General features: G+C 36.7%; 1 protein-coding gene across 1 annotated transcript in view; it reads right to left on the bottom strand.

Moving 5' to 3' along the window:
• RYR2 (ryanodine receptor 2) overlaps positions 1-24,238 on the bottom strand; it is a 961,351-nt gene that overhangs the window by 43,805 nt on the left and 893,308 nt on the right. Inside the window, exons 81-88 of the mRNA XM_057505755.1 lie at positions 24,064-24,143; positions 20,916-20,992; positions 20,073-20,146; positions 10,450-10,530; positions 9,596-9,684; positions 8,062-8,190; positions 3,680-3,784; positions 1,251-1,332 (exon numbers count right to left, since the gene is read on the bottom strand). Of these exons, the coding sequence (XP_057361738.1) occupies positions 1,251-1,332; positions 3,680-3,784; positions 8,062-8,190; positions 9,596-9,684; positions 10,450-10,530; positions 20,073-20,146; positions 20,916-20,992; positions 24,064-24,143 (717 nt within the window). The remainder of the gene's footprint in view (positions 1-1,250; positions 1,333-3,679; positions 3,785-8,061; positions 8,191-9,595; positions 9,685-10,449; positions 10,531-20,072; positions 20,147-20,915; positions 20,993-24,063; positions 24,144-24,238) is intronic.

Below are 24,238 nucleotides of genomic sequence, written 5' to 3'. Positions count from 1 at the left end.
CAGAGAAGAGAGGCACAAAGGGAGGGCTGCTGAGTCCCTGTGTGAGGCAGGAAACACCGCAGATAAGAGCCTGGGCTCCTGAACCACGTTGGTGGGTTTGGATCCAGGCTCCACCAACCACCTGCTGAGCAGCCTGGACAGATTTCTTAGCCTTTCTGCCCCTCAGTTTTCTCATCTGTAAAAGAGTGATAATGGTACTTTCAAACACATAAGCCTGGTATGAAGGTTAAATAAGTGCCTAAACCAGCAGCTGGCACATGAGGGATCAGTTTTCAGTTGTCATCGCTGCAGTTGCTGCAGTTACTATGGTTATCATTGGCATTTTTATTTAGACTAAAATTTGAATAGAGGTCATGGTAAAAGGATCTTGTGCTCGGAGGGCATAAAGTGGCTGCAGACTAAGGGTTTTAAGTAAATGTTGCATCTTGGAAGTCCTAGTACAAGGCATCACTACTGCCTTAGTTAATCCAAGGGTAGTTATGCAAAACATGGCAGACTAAGAAACAGAGAGAGAAAAAAATTAGGAAGGATTTGAGGAAAAAAATAGCAAATATGTTCTAGTTGCTTTGGTTGTACTCATAGGATTTCACTGAATTCTCACATCAGTCTAGCATTATCTCCATTTCACAGAGGAGGAGAGGTAACTTAGGGTCACACTGCTTGAAGTGGAAAGTGATAATGTGAACACTGGTAGCTAATCTTGGAACCCAAGCTCTTAGCTTGATGTAGAAGACAAATGCAATAGCAAAGAAAAACAAGTTAAAAGAAAAAAGACAGAGAATACAAACAGAGAGAAGCATTATGGAGACAAGACGACTTCCTTGGGGGCTGTTGACCTCCTGGTAGCATTCTCCCTCCTCTGCAAGACTTTAAGAACCTATAGGATTAACATGAGGTCAGCTCAAAGCAGCAATTTACACAATTGAAATGGGTCTGAATGTCAAATGTTGAATGTCTTGTAGTCCCTACTGATTATAAACAAACAGATGAAATCTTTATATACCATCTGTCAGGAGAAGATACTCTAGGGTATCACAATGAAATGAAAAGTGTTACTATAAACTAAGTGCAGAATTCTCATTTTAAAAAAAATTAACTTGAGAGAAATAAAGCCAGCAATAAATCCAAGGTATCTATCACATCTCAGTGTTGATACTTTATTCTCTGCAACATGATAACCACATAAACAAGCACATTTTGATGCTTAAAAATAATAATAATGGGAACTTGAAAATATAAACCAAAACTACCTTCTAACATGGACAGCAGCATGACAACCATATCCTTCTGAAGGTCCATTAATTCTTTTAATAGCTCAATTTGACTGGAATCCTGAAAATATTAACATATTGCACTTGAGTTAATATGAGGAGATGAGGCTGCAGGAACACCATACTCATTCTCAAAATAAACTTACTGTACTACGGTAAACATTTTAGAGCATTATAGAACCAAAGGAAGGCCAGATATAAGTGTAGAGCTTATTAAAAATAGATACACTTCACATTACAGAGCATTTATTGTTGACTCCAACTCATGTTTATTAAAGTATTTGCAAGATCAACGAGCATGTCTGACATGAGCATGGAAGTAAAGCAGTGGTGGTATCTGGGCTACCAGGCAAGACCAAAGTGCTTCTGCATGGTGGGCGTTCTTTTCTTTTACGTGAAAGGACCATACTCATTTTTTTCTTCTAACTTATTACACAAAGATGCAATATATTTTGTAAGCATTAGCTTACTCTGGAAAAAACAGGCCTAGAGTGACATGCAATAAACTGACCTTACATACATCCACTTAACAATATATTACCTATACTACTAGTGCCCAAGTATTCTATTTCCCAGTTTTACTAAGCTCTCTGATGTAATTCTGGTTAAAATTTTCTGGTTCTTTTGTTTTTGCTTTGGATTTTCACCGTGAAAAAAATAATTACTTTACATAGATATGTTGTGTCACTGTGCTTAGACTCAGTGCCTGGAAATGCAGAATGGACTTACTACGTCTATATGACCACCTTATGAATCATCAAATTTTCTTTATTTTAAACTTTTCTTCTTTTAAACAATTACACAAGTTAGCATTTTATTCACTTGGATTTTGCTACATATGAAGCTAAATTTCTACATTACTGGAAGGATGAGGTCTTTTTCATTCCAAATAGCTGTTACCTTGTCTAGGGCTACAAACTCAACAACTGCTGGGTAGCAACAGATACTGATAAACGGTGCAAAAACATCGGAATAAGAATGTTCTTGCGAGTATATCAGTTTGGTTCATGTTGGTTTCCTTTATTTACTAAAATGTCATTAGTGATTGGATGAAAGAATCATACTTCCTTATTTGTTTGAAGTTACCAATAACCAGATATTGACAAAGATTCTCTTTGAACAAACTTAGCTGGGCTCTGAACCCTCTTCTCAACCCAGCTTCCACCTTGGGTCTATAAAGACTTGAATAAAACATTAACATAGTTTCTTACAGTTCAAGGCTACATCCCTAGGATGACCCCAGCCTCCCTTGGAATGCCTGCCTGAGTAAACCCAAGGCTGCCAAAAAAATGTGCTGTTTGTGTCAGCCAGCTCTGAGGAGAGGACCTCTGCCTCCCAGTCTTGGTGGGCGGGTAGGGGCTGAACTTCAGGAGTTGCCAGCTAGTGGACACAGCTGGCCCAGTTGCTTTTACACTGACCAACCCTTTGTGATGTTTCATTTCCCTGACTCTACTGAACCCCTCCTGGATTGCTCTCCTCACTGCAGTGTTATTACTAATTAAAATCTGTCTTTATCACTTTAACCAGAGTCTGGCTTTGTGTATCTTCGGCAATATGCTCCTACTGCGGGCCAGCGGCAGGTGGGAGACCCAGGGGAGAGAGGGCGCTGGCCCATATTCATGGGACACCCAAATGAGAACACAGGGCTGGGCTGCAGGCTTCTCGCTTTCTTTCCTCCACCTGACACTTGGCAAACACCTGCCCTGACAGATACATCAGATCTCAGGACATGCCATCAAAATTCACCACATCAAAGAAGCACATTTACTCAAGATTTATACTAAGAATTGTTCTATTCATTATCTCTTAGTTTTGAATGAAACAGACACAGTAGTGAGAAACCTACATGCTGGTGTTTTCACTATGCACTCCCAAATCAACATTCAAAACTGGCGGAGAATCTGCTTATTCTTTATGTGCTTATCCCTAAAGATATTTTCTTCTTTGACTTTCATGAAGTTAAATTTCCTGGTAAGAAGTGAATGGCATCTATTGAGAATAGCTGCTTGCTTACGACCCTACAAGAAAACTCCTCCTTTAGCTGAAGCATATTACACATCCTTTTTCAATTATCTGGAGGGAGGAGGAAAATGCCAGTCAGTCATCAAGCAATGTGGCTAAGGATTGTAGTATGTACACTATTTGGGGACTACACAGTTTTATTTCTCCATTATTTTCAATTCCTGAATATCTTTTCTTTCGCCTCACATTTGTGTAATGGCTCCCATGTATTCTCTGCTTGCATAAAATTCTTTATTTAAAAAAAAATTGTTTTTAATGTGGGGCAGAACAGGTACAAAGAAGTGATCTGAGAAAGATAATATTCAAACAAAGGAAAGCATGTTTAATTTACCAGTCATGACAGCGTCCAGTTTGTCATTCAGGACAGTGGAAAATCACTAATTTACCTGAGACAACTTCATCTGCATGTGGGCAAATACATGAAGAAAGCCCACCACTGCATCCCATAGCCTGCTGTGGGCCAGGCTCTGCTGATTCCCAGTGCAGGGCCCCTGGAACAGAGACAGACACACAGTAACCATTCCCATGGCTCAACTGCCAAGATAAGCTTTACAGAACTAGGGAGGGACAAGATTAACTTAGTGTTCATTTATTTTATCACCAATGTTATCCGAAAAGGTAAGAACCCCAAATGGGAGCCATACATCCAAGATAATGGTGTGGTACGCGTAGGAGATAACCGCATTCTTCTTTGTAATATTTAATATAATAAATCCCACAAACAGTTTCTCAAGGGTTTTCATGTTCCATATATGTATGATAATAATGAAACACTGATAAAAAAGAATGGTGAATTCTTTCATTTTTGTCTGGCTTTTGTTTCTATTTGGAGGCACAAGTTAAGAAGATCCAGTTGTGTTTTGGCTGTTAAGTCAACTCCATCAGTAGTTACCACCCTGTGTACAAATAATCTGATTATACTTTAGATGAGAAGTAATTACTTCTGATTGTTAAACAGTAACCTGGACAAAGCATTTCTATAGAGGAAAGCCAGTCCTCTCCAACATTTTGCTTTCTAATTGTACAACTGTTTTTCCAATCTCACAACCACTGATATTTTAAAAGATCATTACTTGGTCGTTAACATTATGAACCCAAATCTGTGGAACCTATTAGCAAAGTGGCGCCTAACTTTGCTGTCTAACTAACGCTTCAGAAGTTATCTTTTTGTGACACTAGGGAGTCTGCCTTACAGCAGGCATACAGTTTAAGAGACAGTTTCTTTTTACTTCCTAAAGGAAGATTCTACAGTCACTGAGTTTTGCAAATACACCCACACCAACCAGGAAAACAAATCACAGGGATTTTATTAAAAAAAAAAATCTATACATCTATATATCTATATCTATATCTATATGGCTATATATATATATATATATACACACACACACACACACACCCAGCCCTCACTGCCCTCCTCTTCTCTTCCCTCCTCCCTCTCTCCTTGGCCATGTTCTGCTCTCCCCACATCGCCCCATTCTGTTTTGCTGCCCTCCCCGCATTGTCCTGCTCTGCCTCCCAACTGCTCACTCTCCCTCCGTCTCCCCCATCTTCCTGCTCCCCTCTGCCACTCTCCCTCCACCATCGATCTATTCTCCAGCATTGTACTGTCCCCATCCTCCCACCCTCCACCCCTGACCCCCATCTTCCCATTGCCCATCATCTCCCTACCGCTCTCCAACCCCCAACCCCACCATCCTCTAGCTCCTCCCACCACCCTCCCACTCTCTCCCCATCTTCCCATACTCCCCCCATTGTCCCTCTCTGCACCCAACTTCCCATTCTCCCAGTCCCCATCTTCCCTCTGTACATCCACCATCCTCCTGCTCTCCACCGCCCCATCTCCCTGTTCTCCCCCAGCCTTGCTAAAGCACCCGCTCTGTTCTCCATCCTTCCCGTGGGGCCATCTTTATGCTCCAGTCTGCAGGCACAATATCTTCATACTCTCTCTTTCCTGCTAAACCTGGTGAGCCCTTTCTTTTTCTTCATTCTTTTTTCCTTTATTTCCTTTTCCTTCCCTGCCCCCCTTTCCTCAGAGGGTGCTATCTTTGCACTCCCCTTCTGCTTTACTCCAGCCAGAGGACACAGTGTGCACGCTCTCTCCTCCTCTGCTGAGCTCTCCCACCGAGGAGCTTCTGCACACCTGTGCCCCACTGTTTATGACTCCCAGGGCACTGCACAAAGAGACTGAAACACATGCCCCATCACTCTGAGAAAGAGGCTTATTTGCTTGTCCAGGGGTTTTGGCCTGAGGGCCAGGCTTCTGGTCTCAAGATAGGGCAGAGACGTGGGACAAGTATCATGATTAATTTTCCAAAAGCTGAGATATGAATAGCATAGTAAGAACAGGACAGACTCCATCTTAAGTCATAAGCAAGGTTCCTAACATATTCCTTGGTAATAAGCTAACAACCTATTTTAAAGCAAGGCAAGCAGTCTTGACTGATAAGATCCCAGTGCTTGAGGAAAACCAGTATCTTGGAGAGGAACTGGATCAATAAATTCCTTTTTTTTTATCTTGCAGACTTATCTGGAAGACTGATTATGGAGAATGACAGAGTGTCTCTCACTGGAGATAGACAGCTGAGACCACATGACAAACCTACGCACCCCCTGGCCCTTTATCCATTTTTGAAAATCCTTAAAAGACAAAATCCCTAGCTTTTTAAGTGTGCCTCCTCCCTGGGGCTGCCCACACTCCCCTTTCTTGAATGTGCACTCTTTAAATAAAGCCTTCCCGCCACTCAACCTACCATGTTTTTGACTCTGCGCTCTTCCAGGGCTGTCTTTGTCACTTGTTTTTTCATTGTACTTTCCAGACTTAAGCACAAGTCTTTACTCAGTCTCTGTTCTGCTTCAGATAAGCAGGGAGGAGCTACTGAAAGCTCTAATTTGGGCTTGCAAATTCCCATTGCCTGGGTGACCCGGACAGAACTGTAGCTATACAATCATGCTCTTTAGCAACCTGACCAAAAGTCTCCTTTCTTTGCTTTTGGGAAGTTCTCAGAATATAATCTCACTCCATCTAGTGCTCTGTGGCTCCCCCAAATCCTGGGGTGGCAGGGGCTTAGTCCCCACACTGTACAGATCCAAGCAGACACTGGATGCCAGGTGTGGGAAGATGTGGGGGCTTTAGGAGTTGGCAAGGGATTTGCCCAATGCTGGGCAGTTCAATGAGCTTCCCTTTCCTTTCTCTGATCTTCCTTGCTCTCTGCTGCCTTCAAGGCAGCTGCTATTCATTACTGCTCTAGTTTTAATGAATTCCTTCCTTACCTACACTTGTCCAATCTGTTCGTGAATTCTTTCTTAATCAGACTCAAGAACCCTCCCCTGGGTTGAGGTCTCACCAAGCACGCAGGGAGATCTCCCAGGATTGGATTGCCAAGCAACAGTCTGGCACACCTTTGGGGCCCCTTAGAGCTGCTCTAAGGGAACAGAGGCTGGTGGATGCAATCTTTGCACCCTCTCTCTGCCTCACCCCAGCTCACTGAGTCTTAGAGAAAGATATCTCACACCAAACATTGTACTAATATCTTTCTCCACATAGATATGCATATTAAGGCAATAATGGAGCCAATGAAGATAAATAAATAGAAACATGGGTGGACTGAAACTGAGTTAAAATGTTGTTTTTGATGGACAGAAAAGTTATTAGAATTATCAAGTGTAGCTTTTTTCCATTTTGAAATACTGAAATAAAGGACCCTCTTCTCCACCCAGGGAGAAAGTAAGTACAACTGAGATTCTTCCAGGCAGGAATACAGAGGGGGGAATACAGTGCCTGGAGAAGGTAAGGGGTGCCCTCCTACTCTGCAGCACACACCCCTGACCAGCTTCATGTGACCACGTTTTCTCTGTCACTCCAATAGTCATTCTACAACCCCCTGTAGCTATGCTGGGCTCTGGGACACAATCTGTTCTTTTCACTTAACTTTTTCCCCCAACAAGGTTATATTTGGTCTAACAAAGTGAAGTGTAAGTTTCATCCTCATCTTTTATCCTTAGCACATGGCATTCAAACATAGTGACTGACTGATTCAGAGTAGTACTGACCAAGGAGACAGAAGAGAGAGAGAAAAGATGACTGACTGTACTTCCAGGAAATAGCAAAGTTTTACTTGTTTAACAAAAAAGACTTTTATAAATATCTCATAAAAATTTTCAAGTTAAGACTAGAGGTTTTGCCTATAAGAATACAAAACAAACCAATGTAAAAAAAAGTCATATTAGTTATCGTGTTTGTAACTTTTCCATATTATAAATTATCCTATTATTATATAATTTTTTATATAATATGTGCATATATATATATATACACACACATATACTATAATGAGATTTCTAAACACTGTTCTCTTTTTTATAAAGGTTTTATTAAACTTCTTCCTCATTTCTATAGAACACCATAAAGAGCAGTTTAATGTTCCGTCTTTTCTTTTCCTCACTTCCTTTCTGAATACTTGTTCCTTAATATGTATGCCAGACCCTGGAGATACAGGACTCTACATTATGGTTCATGCTTCAAAGGAGTTAATGATATTTCAATTTTCAAAATGGTAAAGTCAGTTCATTCTGTATAAATTCATGTCTCAACCTAATATTTTAATTGTAGTCATTGGCTACGAATCTCTGGACAGAGTCAATAGGAAATGTGGATGATGACAGGAAGTACTTTAGGCATACTGCACTTTCCATGGAATTCAATGCTGACCAGTTGACTCTTTTTTAAATGTTTTTCTTCGAATAGCAGAAATGTTTAAATGCTTACTTGAATATACTCTGTAACAGTGTTAAAGACTTGTTTTGCTACTTGAATTGCTTTGGAGAAATTCCGTTGTCCTTGTTCATCAATAACATCTTTCCCAGAGTAATACCAATAGAAATCGCTAATTGATTCCTGGAAAGGAGACATGACAGGAATAAGACACATTCTGAAGTTATCACTGACCTGTCCAGTTTTGGATTCTGTAATAGGAAATCATTTTAAACAGCAGATTTGGAAGCCAACAAAAAATTCTGTGAAGTAAATACTATTCTCAATGATTACCTTAAACACACAACATGGCAACCTCCTCCTTAGATATAAACAACAACTGGAGAGAAGTAAAGAAATAGAAAACTTAGCTTTAAAAATGACTAACTTGGATGACCTTGAGCTTCACAGACATAATGATTCATAAGATTAAGGTATATCCATTTAGCAAAGTTGGATGTTTACTATGGGAACACAGAAATTACACAAATCCTGGGTAGTTTGGGGGTTACAGACATTTGGTCTCCTTTTTCCTCTAACAAAGCCAATAATACTTCCTTAGTGAGAACTCCAAAATGTTCCTTGCTTTTCTAAGTTCCCTGAAGAAACTGGTTGGACCACAAATATAGGCAACAACTGTAAACAAACATCTAAATAAGATCAATCTTTCCAAACAGGATGTTTTCACCAATAACTTATTGTTGAAGGAATTTTAGTTGGCTAAAGGAGTAACACAATTTAGTCTAGCATGTAAACTACATTTGAGTTTTGAGACATGATTTTAAAAATCACAAATGTGTTTTCAGCAATCCTTCTTGATGTATTTGCTTCAAAGATGGACTTCTTTCCCCATTAAAGTTTAAGAAAAAAGTTCACACACTCAAATGATTAAGGGAGAACCTGAAAGTTGTAACATGCAGATGTTAAAAGCACTCTACCTGGCTTCTCTTATAAATAAAATGAGAGAAATGAAAGTTGAACAGGGCTCTCATTCCTTAGGAGGCCTGCACCTTCAGATTCAGTTTTACTAACATGAAAAAGATTACTATAGTATCAGGGAGATTTTGAAGTAATGGGGTGTTAAAATGAATTTTTTAATTAATTCAAGTATTAGGACAGCTGAAAAAAATAGCCTTAGGCTATTAAATTTAAGTATATGGTAAGTGGTTTGAAAACTTTTCTTTTCCATTCCTATGAATGTTTCAATTACTCTTCCCCGTTTATGTATCAATAGTAAAGAAAGAGCAAAACATGTGCCTTACAAAATAAAAATGATTTTAAAATGCTATTAAGGTAAAAAAAAATGTAGGGAAAAATAATTCCCACTCACAGAAAGAAAGTAATGAGCAAAGCAGGTTAGGATCAGAGGCAAATACAATAGGGGCAGTTTCACCTTAAGACTTGGTGAAAGACTAAATATCTCAAAAAATGCTGTCTAGTCATATATCAAAACACAGGTTTTACAATTACAACACGTCAGCTTACCAACTTTGCCATTTTATTTCAGCTAACCAACCCCTTTGTTTGTTACTAAGGTAAGACAACCTACCTGAACCCTCAGCAGGTAGTCTACAGTGGAGATAATTATGTTGACGGTTGTATTATTGCCAGTCTGAGTTCTCAGATAATTCTGGAAATCTATGTAAGATCAAAAGATGTTATAAAAGCTCATTCAAATGGTTAAAATGAGTTATTCGAATAACTCCAAAAGCAAATGATGTCTCCAGCAAGATCAATGTGGCTAAGAGTAGGTACGGGTTTAAACATTATAAGAAATAATGTACATTTTCCATAAAAAGTGAATGAGCATCCCAAAACATATCTAGGTGCTTCATAGACTATCGATATCCGATTTTTATCTGAGAGGGTGCTAATGCTTTTTCCCCCTTTCCGAGCTGTCGAGCTCTAGGCATGTGAATGACTGAAAGGATTTCTATCCCTTAGGATATTGTAACTGAATCATTTGTTCCTCAGGTCTATGCTCAGTGCGGGGGTTGGCAGGCAGGGAACAAAGATAAATTTAAGATATAGTTGCTGCCTTCATGCCTAGCCTGGTAGATGGCTAAAAATAGAAACAACCGATGAAAACACATTATGCGAAGTCATCCTGTGAAGTAGATTCCCTAGGTAACATGGTACAAATGAGATAAAGCTCTCCATGTCTCAGCAGATATCTATCTAATGTATACCTTTCTTCACCTATCACCTGTCTTATCTAAGAAAAACCGGTCAGGATTAAATCCAATGGCCAGCAAAATGTCACAGTGCCAATGCACATAGGCTTGCTGGAGAACTGCTCAGTGATTCAGGGATGAAGCTTAATTGGAACTAAGAGGCTCCTGTTACTACTGCCTTCAGATACTTACTCCCTGGTACCACCAGATAGTCCGGGGGCTCACAAACCTGAGTTGTGTCCCTCACAAAGCAGCTGTAAGAAGCGGAAGAGGTCACAGGTGAACTCATCATCCTGCAGCACCTTTTCTCCTGCAGAAAGTCCAGAAGGATCAGACATCATCAGCCACCCTAGCAGGCCCCTCCCTTTCTAGCCCCATTTCCATATGACTTGCATGTTGATCTAGCATTGTTCTGAACCCAGAACAGTCACAAATCATAGCCATTTTTCTATCTGAAGCTCATAAGATCATGCGCTTGGCAGATAGATGCAGTTTTTCTTTGTCAGAAAAGAACATTTGAATCTTAAAACTTAAGATTTCTCTCTGTTAAAAGGAGCAGCATGGGTTTGGCAACATTTTAGAAACAACCTGAAGATTTAAACTTTTCTTTCTTTTCTTCTTTTTTTTGGTAGGTATTTATAGGTATGACCTCTGCATCTTTTGCGAATGTTCAGGTTAAATCTGCTTTGTTCCCAGAATATGACCAAATGATTCAATGCAAAGGCATTCAATGCAACGTATAAAACAGGGCCAAGGGTTTCTTTTATTAAAGAATAATTAAAGGATTTTTGTGAAAAATTGTAAATGACTAGAAAATATTTCTTAACTTACTGCAACTAACTCTCTCATCAGCTTTTCTATGGGTTTTAAAAAAGGAAAGACTTCAGAAATCTAACGTAGAGATGTCATTGTTTGGAGTATTACTTCTAGAATAAACAGACCTAATTCTAAATATCACACCAAAAGAAAGATTGGTGGCTCAGGCTGTGAGAACTTTTTAACCTAACAAAGAAAGTTGAAAAGAAAGACATCTCAGGGCCACAGAAGCTACTCTACATCATTAAAAACTAAATACATCTGTGCAGCAAGGATAAAGCCTCAGAAAAGGGCTCAGGTATTTTACTTATATTTTAAATTACATGTATCTTGATCACAAGTTACTTTGAAAGCAAAACACAAAGAAATAAAGAAACAAACAAAAAAACAGCACCACACAGATGAAAGTTGGTTTTTAAAAGCATAGCGTGTCGGTGAAAAAATTTTCAACACTATGAGCGTTGCTCTGGAACCTACATTTGTTTAGAAAGCAAAATGACAAAGAAAAAAATGTTGTTTGGCAAGTGAATGGATGTTCTGATGTATTTTTTAAAAATAAGAATAACTTTTCAGACTGGAAATACTTTGGGCCAAAAAAGAAAACTATGCAATGACCATGTGTTCACTTTAACTAAAATTATGAATGATCATAATGACAGAGAGCTGATGGACTTACCAGTCTGCAGTCTGTGACTTTCAAAGTGAGAGGCTTCATATAATGGGAGGGTTAGGAAGCAAAACCATTTTGAAAACTAATATAAACATTAAAAAAAGTACATAAAATCACTGTACTGGTTTCCCTGTGAGCCTGTAAGATATGATATTTGGTGACCAAACTAAAATCACCATGTCTACAAATCAGTCATGTGGCAAGTTTAAGAGATATGCACATTGATTTCAAACTCAATACATGGCTGATAAGCCCATTCCTCAGCTTTACGTTCATGGCAGGATAGGAAAGAAAGGGAGAACAGTTTAGGCTAATAAACTAAACTCTTTGTCAGTGATACATGGCATCAGTTCATGAGCTATGTTCATCAGAAGAGTCTTTCAGATGGAATTTAAATAATATTATGAGTTAGTTACACAGACTGATTGTTTTCTCGTGAGCACATCTAAAATGTTTATTTGTTTCCAGAAAATCGAATTAATAAACCACGTATACTTTCAATGTTCATATATTCAGTGTGGAATAAGAAACCCTCCATAGAAAGTATTCAAAAAAATGAACGTTGAAGTAAATATCATATAGGCTACCTGTGTACCTAAAAATGTTCTGCACAATGCACATTGATTTATAACACAAGGTTGTATTTATTGTTGTCATGCACAGTATTTTCTTGCCTGTATACCAAAACACATACAAGGAACTTCACTTACATCAGGACAAGCTGCACATACCAGAACACTACTGAGAGGAGACAGGGAAGGGTGGGTCAAGCCTTCATTTACCATGAGGTGATACCAGGTATAAACTGGAGTGCTACTCCTTGATGAAGACATTACTATCTGATTAAAATGCTGCCATTGCCCATGCTGCGTGGACATGGTGCAGTAACAGAGGTGGATGATGGCTTTATGTCTGCAGAAGGTACAGGATCAACAGTCTCTTTTATGATGTATGCAAAAGAAATTCCATTGTAAGATGGAAACTAAGATTAATAACAAATAACGAAATGGAGTAAAATGTAGTTGAAAGTGCTCTTACATTCTTAAGCAATTGTTTGGAACAGTGGCATGATGGCCAACTGTAGATACTGTGAAGGGCAGGCCTTTGGTTTAATTTTTAGTTGTAAGAGGCTTACGATTTCTAAAACTGTACTAAAGGGAGAGTTACTTAGTATTGTTGCTGATAAGCAGGTTCTTTGTCTTGTAGTGTTCTTGTCTATAAAATGAGGACAACACGCGTGCCAATGTCTGCCTCACTGGCTCTTTGCCATGTATGTGACCATTTTTGTGAATTGTTGAAAGGTTATTATTACTAGCAGCAGTCACAATAACACTAAATGCAGATGGAAACAACACTCCTAGATGATGGATAGAGTTATTTGAATATACTTATTAAATGTGCTTATATTTTCAAAAAAGCATCTTTAAAATTTTAGTGTGCCAAGATATTCTCAAAAACACAAATTTTCACTTGGAAATAATATTAGGTAAACCTTACTTACTTAAGCTACCATTAGAAAAATGAATTCCTATTTTAGAGAGCTAATACAGTCAGCACACTTTTAAAGGCCACTGTTCTACTCAGAGTATGTCTATCTAATTAGTAGAAAGGTACACAAGCATTTGCTCAAGGTCAAGAAAAGCAAAATTACTTTTATGGATTACTTAAAATATCCATGGTCATAGTTTAAAATTTGCAGCCTTATCTCTAGACAGAGCTTGGTTTAGTTAATAATTAATATTAATTAATAAATAATTCTCAATCATTGCTAATAAAATTAAGCAAATGTGTAAAAAGACCTAGTATATATACAAAAGCAATTGAATTAGGATAAATAGACTTCAGGAGACTAAGATACCCTTTGTCATAAGGTCTTTTCATAGCAATATCTGTAATAATGGAATGCTAAAAGGCTAGGCAGCATGAAGCAAAGACTGGCTGCATCAAAGAATTTTCTAGATACACTTGTTAAATGGAACTCAAGAGCCCCCACTGCCATGGAGGAAATAATTCTGTTACTGATCTCTAGAGGAGTTAAATATCTATTTTGTATAATGGCAAAACTAAAGGTTTAAACTGCAAATATAAATGGTGAGAAGTCAGGTATTTGATTCCATGCAGGTAGCTTTAACTGCCTAACTGGCTTAAATATGGCTGCTTAATTTACATTACAATTAAAGTACAAAAGAATAAATATTTTTAAATGGATGCTCAATTAACATGTATTTAGTGACTACAGTGTGCTAGACATTGTGCTAGACATATTTTATTATCATTTCATTTCAGGATAATCTTATAAATTAGGTGCTATGAATCCCATTTTGTAGTTCAGTAAGTAACTGAGAAGTAACTTGACTGACATCCTATAGCTATTCATTAGTAAAGGGTTTGAAATCCAGTAAACTTCAATAAATATTCATTAAGTGTCTCCTATATGCTAGGCGACTTGTGAGGTCCTGGGGATAAAAAGACTATGAATATAATCCCTAACCTAGAGAAGTTCATAGTCTCATGTGAGAGACAGGAAATGAACAGATAATTTCAATATTACAGGGTCTTTCTGAATCCAGTGTGCCATACTTTCTAAACTTCAAGAAGTTCATGTAAGTAATCAGTAAGATCTTTGTCTAACAATCTTTGATTACACATACTATATGTTATTTAAATTGTGAATTCCTAGTTGTTTTCATCCATTTTAGAACCCAAGGAAAACTCCTGTGGCTTTGGGAAAGTCCATTCACCTTTCTGAGACTGTTTCACCATTTTGATATGGAGATTAAGAATCTCCTGACCTCCTTACTTCACAGGACTGTTGGAAGAATCAAACTGGTTCAAACAAGTGCAGTTGCTTTGAAACATACAAAGCACAATAGGAATAAATGTGAAATTTCAGTGTGAAGTCAAAGTTCAAAAGACCTAGATTTCTAAATTGCAGAATTTCAGTGGGTTGTGGGTATGATAAATAATCTATATATTCCATGTACTTGACCTGACACCAGTGTATAAAATGCATTCTGTTTCAGATCCCAAGACAATGAAAATGACCACTTTGTGAAATGTTAGGTATGCTCAATGGATACAGAATTAAAGCAAATGAGAGCTATGGAGGAAAAAATCCATTTGCTTTCAAATATGATTTGCAGGTTGTTTCTCTTACCTTCTCTTAGTGCCTTTCAGCTCTCATTACACTAATTGAAACCTGTACTGTACTTCATCCATTCCATCCATTGATATCCTAAATGATCTTTCTGCCTTCAGACTGTGATACCCACCTAACACATTGTTGCCTACAACAGCAGTTATAAGCAATCCAATTATAATACTCTCCGATAAACAGACTGATTCTTTGACAGTTGTTACGAAAAGTGTATGCTCAAGAGCTCCCTACACAATCCATCATTAAAAGCAAAACCACAGGGGAGCCCAACTTCTATGAAGGAAATTATGTTGGTCACTATATTTGTAGGACACCATGCCTATTTAGTTTTTAGCATTACTGAGAAATGAGAAATCTGGGCACTTTAACATTAGTGGATTCTACTGAAAGTATGTTTTGAGCAATAAATGTTAGGAATTTAATTCCAGGTGGATCATCAGATAGTGCATAGCATCATCTCAATGGTACTGACTTCATGGTTCTCCATGGCCTCAGAAAGAAAGTACACATTCCTTGGCAGGCCCTTCACAGGCTCCCACAAACTCTTTCCACCCTCTAGTCCATTCATTCCCCTTCAACCATAAGAAGTTAAGTTTCTATCTTGAACTTCATACATGTGGTGCCCTTCCATTGGAATGTGTTTGCCTTCCTTGTAGATAAACTTCTACTTTAGGCCATACACTTATTATTGTGGTACATATTCTGTACCCCTGGTAAGTATTTCACCTCAGTTCACTCATTCATGTAGAGCATTGTTTTCAAGTGAAGTTATTTGTTTACAAGTCTGTCTACACAACACTGAGATCCTGAAAAACTCCAATGCGTAGAACAGCATCTAGCACACAGTAGCCACTCAAATTTAAATAAGTGCCCCACAGTTTAAAAACCATTTAAGAATGTTCAGAAAACCTGTGAAGAGAAAGTTGACCCACAAGATGGCAGGGAGGCGGGGTCAGATGTTAGCACCTGAACTACTCTTGTGAAAGAACTTTGAAAATGTGGGGAAAGAGATAGCCAATAGATAATTAAGCCCTAAAAATACTAACTAAAAAATCAGGGTAGCCCATATTTAAGATTGCTTTATTATCTTTTGGGTTAATTAATTAAAAATGAATCCTGTTTGCTCCAACTTCACATAGCCTTGATGAGGTCACTATAAATATATCAGTAAGAAGCTTGAGGTAATACATTATCAGATACAGGAAGGTTAATTAGTATGTGATGTTTTATATAAAATTTTTGAAAATCATGTAATTTCTGAGGAATTAGATCAGTTTCAGAATATCACCTTGCTTATGAAGTTTAGGACTGTGCAAAATGATGAAAAAATAAAATGGAATTATCTTCTACATTTCAAGAAGTTTGTGAGAAGGAAAATTGCACTTTCAAGCTCATTACGACATAGAAATGAGGTTAAATGGTTCTGAGAAAAAAAACAAAACTCCAAGGATGGAATGAACTTTTAAATATTCACATAGGTTTTTGGTTTTGAACATCACTGTATGTTAAAACACATATGACTACAAAATATACAGAAAGGACAATATTAAGCACATCACAAATCTACTAAACATAATTGCTGAAGAACCTTTGTTCATAACCAAGTGGGAGGCCCAGGCTTTTGTAAAATCAGGGAAATTTAATGAGGAGGGAAGGGATACAGGGCAAACTTATATGACAATAACAGCAGTAGAAAAAGGAATATAAAGGATTAGTCTGAAATCCTTACATACAAACCTTGAAAAAGCACACGTTTTCTAATGGTATCTCAATACCAGATTAAGAATATCATTTGTCACCATAAAATAGTTCAAAAGTGATTTTAAAACTTTGACAGTAAATGCAAAACTTGGCAATAGATTGGTGTCTTTGAAGGCAGCAATGAAGAATAAGTAAAAGGGCAAAAATACCATCTAAGTCAAATGCTGAACACAAAGAAATCCCAGAAGAATCCTAAAAGGTGAAGGGAAAGGGACTGGGCTCCTGGAATTGGTAAATTCAATGGTGGTTGGCAGAAAGTCTGTGTTTTAGCCTTGGCCTCTTCACTGACCTTGGACAAGCCATGTAACCCTTCTGTCCTCTGATGTCTTATCTATAAAATGGGTACAATACCTTATTGGAGGATTGTGGGTATCCAAAAGTTCATGCATTTTAAGTTATACATTTATCATGGCTATATACTTGGTGGTCATTTTATCATCATCAGAAAGAAATTTAGCCTAATATAGACAGTTGGTTATAATTGAGAAGATTTAGATCTATCAGATTATTTTCTCAGGGAGGAACTGATAGTGCTTGAGCCTCAAGCTTGGGAGCAATGATATCACTAACAGATTTAGGTTTTTCAGCCCTTTCTATATACCACAGGGGACAATCAATTTTCCTTCTCCTGTGTGGGTACAGCCTTTCTTAACTTTTGTCGACTTTTAAACATGGTCATGTAACATAAAATGCCAAAAGATAGTATTCTTGTTCTGGGAAATAGTATAATATTCATAGAGCTAATGAGTAACTATTGCATGTTCTCCTAATATGTCTCTTGATTAAGGTAACAGTGTCTACTCAAAAAGCACAATTGAATCTCTAAAGCATTGCTGACATACAAGGTACTCTAAAAATCTCATCCCTTCTGTATTACGATTGCATATAATGTCTTTTAGGAATTACTTTGAGATACCAATGACATCTTTGTTACTATATTTGTTTGAAGTACAAATATGTGCTACTGTTTCTACTGTTCCTTGAATTCGATCTTAAGAAGGAAAATTATTTTTCTATGTTAAAAAGGTTTTCAATGTGTGATACTGTCAAAGGAATGGAGAAAAACTTGGAAGGGAAATGTCAGAGCCCAATGGCCAAAAGGAGGCTCAGCTGGTCACAGCCCACCCTGGATCACCACTGACTTCCCGTGCACCAGTCTGTGCAGCCATAAAGCCACAGTATGTCCAAGAAAGAAATGCCACAGGGAGACTATTGCACACATCTATAATTCATTCATTTACACAACAATTGCAAACACTAGACCCACAAGAAATATTTTTTAAATGAAAGAAATAGAAGAAAACAAATCTAGAAACATAACTTAAATGATTGTTGCATCTTCATGTCTAATATGTTAATAGCTTCACATCCTCACAGAAAGAAGAAAAGAAAAAGAAAGCTTGTACATTAATTTTTAAAATAACAGGATGCGTAATGATGGAAATTAAATAATCTACTAGTTAAAACAGTCTATAAAGAAAAAAAAGGCACAAAAAACCAACTACCAAGGCTGTACACAAAGCTAACAACAAATAAAGGAGCAAATAAATAAAAGGCGGTTCATTTGTAATAATTACCACGCTCATGGGTGATGACTGAGGAAGGGAAGATAGTACATTTACAGAAGTTGAAAGAAACAGAAATGGGGAGAAAGAAAGAAGTTGAGGTTTTGGTTTTTTGTTTTGCTGTTTGTAAAGAAATAAAATAGAAAATGTGTTAATCAGTTTGGGCAATTATATTTGTGTGAAAAAGAATAAACAAATCAAGCCAATCTCACAGTTGAGAGATGTCACTAATTCTCACTTCAGGATGACCACTCTTACCACATTATTTCTGATCTGGGACTCACACATGTCATTACTATCCCTATCTGGCTGACAAAGGATTGGCGACCCCGTAAAATAAGCCTGTGTGGCCTCTATTCCTTTGTGGGAGCCGTTATGAACAATGACTGAGAGTGACTAAGGGAATTGTGTTCAGAACTTATGGAACATTAGGTAATAACTGCAGGGAAAAATGCAGTTGATTTCTAATCCCCAGTAAGGGAAGTCAGACGTCAGGCAGAAAATTAATTCATTTTTAGGCACTTTACAGCTGGAAAATGCCCAGGACTTCCTTGAGGTTATAGAGGCAGGCAGGTAAGGGCCATGAGATTTGTGGCAGCTCTGATTCCCCAGAAGGGGCTCTCAGGCCAGGTATTCTAACTATTGACACACACACATTAGTAACAAAGAGATTTGACTTGATATTCATTTCAGAAAACCTAAATAAATTTAGATTGCTGCTGGTGATCTTTCTTGAATATAGCTAACACAACTAAGTAACTGCATGACTAATATTTGATGATTGAACCTATATATTCTAATGCCGAGCAGAAAATTAAATCACCAGGAGCTATACAGTAGTAGTAGCATGATAATATGTATAAAAGGTTATCTTAAAATCACAGTAAGAAATAGGCAGCTAATTCTTTTTCCTGTTGTGAGTAGAAAAATACACAGAGATAATTAGGGACATTAATTAACTTTAAAATACCACAGAAAGGCAAGCAGACTACAAATGGCAGATGGGTAAATTTAGTTTTTGCAACATGATTAGTTTTATAAAAGACCCAACATTCTAAAACTAATACACTGAAAAGATGACAACTCCAAACTAGTCCAAACAAACAAAAACAGTTAAACACATAGGGCCTTACTAAAACTAAATTAACTTAAAAATCAAACACAAAAGAATAAACAAATCAAAACAAAAAATACTGAAGATATTTTTTCTTCATAAATACTAAAATGAGTGTGCAGCAGTATTTCTGCTTTAAATGCACTGCATGTTAAATATTCTAGCTTATGCACACATCTACTTACAGAAAGAAAAACTCTAAGATATGTGCATTATTATTTTTGTGCACATGTAAATGAAATAATCAGAGTTACTTAAACTCAAAAATTACTCTTAAATTTCTTTCATCAAACTATTTGGATTTGCAAAGATGTATGGATCTATTAGGAGGAGGATAACTGTGCTAAAAGGGAGGAGACAGTAGGAATAGTGGTGAATTGAAGGATTTCAAAAGAGTTAGAAGAGTTTAAAAGCCTGATAGTTTATTAAACTGGATAAAGAAAGTCAAATTTCTCTAATTTGGTTCATTCACGTGCTTTACAGTTTTATACATAATTCTCTAACAATGGATCTTTATCTACTATCCAACTAGGGGTGAGGCCCACAGCAGGTCTGGAGCAAAAAGGAATTAAGGACCAATACGGAAGGTTGGGTTTTGGGTGTGAACTGTGTGATTGTCCAGTTATGAACTTTCCATTGAGTTACATGAGCATTTTGTCTACTTAAAAGTAATCTCATATCTCTCTATATTGGAAAGGTAAATTGATAATGGAATCATTTCAGGAAAGAAAGGGGAATAAACGGTCCTTTTAATTAAAGTGATCAATACCTGATCCTTCCTCTGTCACCATTCCAAGTCCTTCAGCTTTGTTTTGTCGTTCAAATGCATTTAAATCAAGGACACTACAATAACAGGGAGAAAAACATTCAGAGGACTAATAGAAAATTTTCTTTCTTCAGAACAGCAAATGTCTAAAAACCATGTACTTTAAAATGTGAACCAAATGTTAATATACACTGAAAACATGACCAAATTCAACGTCAACAAGCCATATTTTTCTACTGGCAGACTAGTCTTTCTACAGCACCTACACTGAAATGATCCACGCAAAAGTTAAACATCAGGCATGATCAGGCTTCAGCTTTGGGAGTAATTCTAAAGTTACCAAGCATATTGAGATACAATTATAATAATAATATTTTTCCAGGTGGAATAGCTTATTACACTAAGTATATGTCAGGTTCCTTAGTCAAATGCTGTCTGATTTTAAATACTGTAAAAAAATAGAAAGGGATTATCATAAACTGGTTGGTTAAGTGTCATTTATTTAGGGAAAATTAGAAGTGATCTACAAGCTCCCAAATACAACTAAACAATATTTTCTTTGTTCTCTTTAAAAATCATATACATTTGCAAGTATGCAGAATGTTTTAATTCTCAAAAGTCCCTATTTAAGTAGAGGGGAGACTATTTTAAGACATTATTAACATTAGGCAAGCTAGTAATTAAGACCACAAGAAAGAAAATAAGACATGACTTATCATCCCACCTTAACATGCACTTAATCATTAAAAATTCTTCTGTGTATAATTATTATCAATAACGGAAAACAAATACTTTGACAGATACAACCATTGAGTAGAACCAAAGTGAGGGAAGCAACGGGCTTACCTGCATGACTGCATCAGCCCGGCCAGGCTCTGAAAGAAGCCCACATCCTTTTTCTCCTTGAGGTAGTCAAGCATTTTCTATAGTAAATATATAAACCACATGACCACTGAACACAAATCATACTTTTTGTTAAACAAGCATCAACAAAATCTTCTATTCTAGAATAAAGATGAAAAAAAATATTCAGTGCAGACAAGTATTACTATTGTCATCTTTACCATAAAATAGTGACAAGCTTGTCAAAGAAAGCTAGTGTATGTTTCTACATACTGTAGTGCATAGATGTGGCTTGGAACATGAGAGGTGCTTCACGTAAATATCATAAGCATCATAAATATCACAGTTATGATATTTATTGATATATTTAGTAAGTTTAATATTTAATAATTTTAATGTGATTTAAATGATCACATTTATTAGTTACTCTTAATTCCCTTCTAGTTGTGCCTTAAGTATTTGGAAATTCAAATATTTAGTTCAAGTTTAATGGGAAGAAGGTCCACCTGGATGCAATTCAGATTTTCACACAAAAGTGAGTTTTTAAACAGCATTGCACTCCAAGAGTTATTGCTACCACATGCTAATGTTATAGATAGAAATTTAGTTTCCATTACCATAGTCTCTAACCCTAAGAAATGGTAGGAATCATTTGACTATTAAATTTTTCTCCTCTGTTCTCAGGATGATGTTGATTCTGTGGTCAAAATTTCAATTAAACACACATGTAAAAATCACTGATGCAATGCATGGTTCCATCTTCTCAGCTCACTGTTACAGAGCATGTGAAACAGGTACTGAGAGTGTGGATAAAATGTGTTGGAGGTTTCAAATAAGAAGTATATTCAAGATGATAACATGAGAAAAAGCACAGCAAAAGGTTTGTGAAAATAAACATAGTGCTCTTCTTCACGTCTTGAATAGAGGAGAATAATTCCCATTATGAGTACTGTCTAAATAGGGCTTATCTAAAAAGTCAAAATTTTGACAAATAAGTTTTCAGAAATTAGAATCAAAGGCAATATAAAATTAAATATGTAAAGGTGGCACACACAGAGACACACACATATACATACACTTACACATGCATAACCTACATATACACACAATTATGTACACAGAGATACACAAAAATAGCTATTGGATGGGACATGATAACTTATTTGTCTCATAAAACATGAAGCATTTATTTCACTGTCCTTTTAAAACAAAAGGAATATGGCTTAGAGAGTAGAAGGGATGTGGTAGAATATATATTTGAAGGTTTAAAAAAAAGAAAATATCTATATAGGTAATGATTATATATATTACATGATCTCTCAAGGCCCCTTTCCACTCCAGGGATTTCTGAATACACACTACACAAGTAAGGTCTACTCAATTAAGACAAAAGGCAAGGGTAATTATTTTTTGACAGGTAATTTATAAATTGTTTTTCCTTTTTATTTTTTTTGGTCATGTAGTCATTTACTATGGACATCAAAAAAGGACACCTGTAAATTCAGTGGGAAAAAAGGACATCTTTATTTTCACCAACTTCTAATTGAAGCATGGCATTCCTTTCCAGTAGGACTCTCAGCAACAAACAAGGAGGATTAGCAGGAACTATGATTTTGTCATCAATAGAAATTTCAGGTATTTTCATATCACATTACAGTTGTTGCAGCTATTTAAAAATATTTACACTGATCATTTCTACTCAGTAATTGTTAGAGTTAGTACTAGATGTTTTATCTAGGGAGTTCATAAAGAAATACATCTTACTTTATCAAAAACCTGCTTATATTATTTGGTAACTGTATATGCCTTCTTTTGTAAATCCAGGCAATTTCACTCTATGCATTTATAAACATTACATGGAGAGGTGTCCAGGGGCATTAAAAAGAAAACGCTAACAACCCTGGCTTACATTATGTCTGTGTACTCTTCTAGTCCTAAAATGTAAAAATATATATATATATTTACAGAAAAAGTACACAATTTGAGAAAAAAATGTAAAGATGGATTTTCTGGCACTTCTGGGTTGCTGTATAACCTAGCCCTAAACTTCACCAACCCAAAAGAAGCCTTCACATTTTCTCTGCTTTTCTTTTCTTAGACTCAAAGATCTAATAGAGCATATTCATGGTGTTGTCCCACTGAGGTGATTCTCAGGTTCATAGTCATGTGAAGTCAAACTTTCTAAGATTTTCATCAGCCTTCCTGTCCTTTTATCAGGGTAGCCCTTTATCTGCCTCGCTAAAACTTACTCAGGAAAGAGTGATGATTAGTTTCATGTTCATAACTTGTTCTTTCTTATGTGGAATTCAAGATACAAACATACGAGACAGAATTAAGTTTTAGAGTAACACAATCTGCTCCTTAAATTGTGTTTTATTTTGAAGTTTTTCCATTAGCATATACATTCTTTCTGAGCTCGGGGCCACACTGTGGGGCCACACACTCTAAAAGTGTCCAATGCACAGCCTGTATTGGTCTGCTTCTGACAGGTTTTTAAGTCACTCAAATATTCATTCCAACAAACTCATAGCTCTTGGCCTTTAATTGGGTATAAAGATTGCATCCTTTGTTGTAACTGGCTGATGTTATTAAAATCCCAGCCCAGATCATGTTTTACTTTCAAACAGAACATAGTTAGAAAACTTGGTTGGGAAGTGATTTTTCTCATGTCTCGCAAGACTAGAGAGAATTACAACTGAAAAAATTGTTAACAGTGCATTCTGTTTACATATTAACCTGGAAGCAGATTTCTTTATAACAAAATCCTAAGAATTAATATTATAGGAGGTATAACACTGTAAAACATGTAACCAAACTGGACTTTCTAGGTAAGAATATTTATTTTTTTGCTATTAAAACAAACCAGCTGATTTATGATGACTTATTCATATGAAATGCAGCATTGCAAATGATGACACCATATTCACATGACTTCAAACTTCTAAAGAGAGTTAGTGCCCCACATGGGTGTTTAGTGTACTAAAGGATATTTGAATAGTGGGACAAGATGACCATAAAATAAAGGCATATTTCATGTAGAAAATGAAAACTTTTACAATAGCTCTTTCAGAATGACTAAAATAGTTCAACAGGATAACTATATAGTCCATTTGATTGAAAGTAGATTATGTGAATGGCTTAAAAACATTACCTGCTGTACTGTAGAGTTCCCACCATTCAAGATGGCAATTCCAAGTTTCAAAGTAGCAGCTACCATTGGTCCAGTTTCACCTTAAAAATGTAAAACACTGCATACATCATTTCACCTGCTACATTATAACCTATTCTATCTCAAAATGAGCACCTTAAAAGTTACTACCCCCTAC

Source organism: Manis pentadactyla, chromosome 8, assembly GCF_030020395.1.
Source record: "Manis pentadactyla isolate mManPen7 chromosome 8, mManPen7.hap1, whole genome shotgun sequence".
Taxonomy (NCBI): domain Eukaryota; kingdom Metazoa; phylum Chordata; class Mammalia; order Pholidota; family Manidae; genus Manis; species Manis pentadactyla.
The sequence above is the reverse complement of the archived record's forward strand: the minus strand, read 5'-3'. Positions and strand labels throughout refer to the sequence as shown.